A 1920-nucleotide genomic window follows, 5' to 3' on the forward strand; every position below is an offset into this window, starting at 1 on the left:
AAATCATAAATTACGTGCATGTCATATTTGCATACTGACTTGCAGTTCTATGATTAATTTCAACATTTTGAGAAATTTATACTATTTTACCTCTTTTGCTTGTTATTCTTCGAAATTTGCAGGGATCGAACATAGCTGTTATTGATGAAAACTGTCATTGAAAAATTCACTATGAAGGAAATGTGCTACAACTAAGTGATACATACCAATATATATATTTTTTTGATTTTTATGCAAAATTTTAAAGAAGGGTAAGTTGACTTTGGTTAAATGTTTCAATAGGCGGAATAACGAGCAGTCATTTTGATAGTAGAATAGCATGATTTAGACGTGCTGTTCCATTTTCTAGCTTGTCATGGTGACAACAAAAACAAATCTTCTTTAGCTCTTTCTTGTCCAGCTCAGGCAAATAATATTTATATATGTATGCATGTATGTATACATATCATACTTATAGTCATAATTTTTGATATTTTTATCATTACCACCATTCAGGTACTTACTTATACGTTCTTAAAGGTGGTTTGCAGAAACCGTTACCACATTACCATTATCACCTTACCATTACCACATTACACCTACCGTATCTACATTACCATTAGTAGTCTCATTATCATTACCATTACCATTACCATTACCAGTATCATTATCATTACAATTACGTTAAAATTACCATTGCCATTACCAGTACCGTTAACATGACCAATATCATTAACATTACCATTACCAGTACCTTTAAAATTACCAGTACCATTAGCATCACCATTACCAGTACCTTAAAATTACTATTACTCGTATAGTTAAGATTTCCATTTTTATTACCATTACAATTATCACTATCATTACCTTTATCATTACTATTGCCATTCGCATTATCATTACCATTACCAGTACCAATACCGTTAATATAATCATAATTATTAACATTAACATTACCAGTACTCTTAACATTACCATTACCATTACCATTGTCATTACCCTTACTATTACCATTACCAATATCACTACCATTACAACTACCATTTCCATTTCCATTATCAATAACATAACCTACTGCAGAGATTTAAAAGATTAAGCCGGGTAGTCATTTTAGAAAATCAATCTTTACAATTTTTATATGAATACCCTGCGAAACAAACTGCGTATAATCCCTAAAGAGATTATTCCCGGATAAGCCTACATGGGATTTAATTGGGCATTATTTGACCCCAAGTTCGCACCGACGAGTAAATTGGAGATGCGTTAGTCCCCAAGCAATAACACGGTGCTACAAGAAAAAAAGTTACGAAATACACCCGAGGGTCGAGAACAACGTTAAAATATGAAAAAACAACCGTTATGTTCGTACTTTATGCAATTATCTACTAACAGCTTTACTAGTCTTCATACGGTTTTAAGACCCAAATATGTTTTGAAAAGGGGACTTATAGAACTTTAAAATAATGTATAATAATATGTATGCGAGACTTGGCTTGTTGGGAGTTTTCATCGGGTAAAATTTAAAAAACCCCTCTTTGTCTCAATTTTTCAAATTTGACCATCATAATTTCAAAAATTTCTATCAAAGTGGCCAAATATGTAGCAATTATCTAAAAGAACATTTATTTTCGAATAAAATGCTACCTCAACCAATGCAATTTCATACAAATTGCCTAAGTTTGGAAATTCAAAAAAAAAAAAAATACGGCTTGAATTTATATTTTTTATGTACCTGACTTGCAAATTTTTTGAGCAGTGTGGGTAAGGAATTCATCAATATTTATTTTAAATTGATATATGCAAAGACTCTTTAGCCAAAAATTTTTTTCATGAAATTTTCAGAAAATGGGCGTGGCACCACCCATTTATATTATACTTTTTTGTCTCAAAATTTACTTCACTGCTCTCGGCTGAATTTGGTATACACTTTGTGCTTAGCCT

General features: G+C 31.3%; 1 protein-coding gene across 1 annotated transcript in view; it reads right to left on the minus strand.

The window, feature by feature from the left end:
• Positions 1–587: 587 nt before the first annotated feature.
• The window catches only part of LOC118753290 (aspartate and glycine-rich protein-like), a 3892-nt gene continuing 2559 nt past the window's right edge, over positions 588–1920 (minus strand). The window contains exons 2-3 of the mRNA XM_036488165.1: positions 847–1053; positions 588–775 (exon numbers count right to left, since the gene is read on the minus strand). Of these exons, the coding sequence (XP_036344058.1) occupies positions 588–775; positions 847–1053 (395 nt within the window). The remainder of the gene's footprint in view (positions 776–846; positions 1054–1920) is intronic.

The sequence above is a fragment of the Rhagoletis pomonella genome, unplaced genomic scaffold (assembly GCF_013731165.1).
Source record: "Rhagoletis pomonella isolate Grant_MI unplaced genomic scaffold, Rhpom_1.0 Rhpom_scaffold_00002, whole genome shotgun sequence".
In the NCBI taxonomy this organism is placed as follows: Eukaryota; Metazoa; Arthropoda; class Insecta; order Diptera; family Tephritidae; genus Rhagoletis; species Rhagoletis pomonella.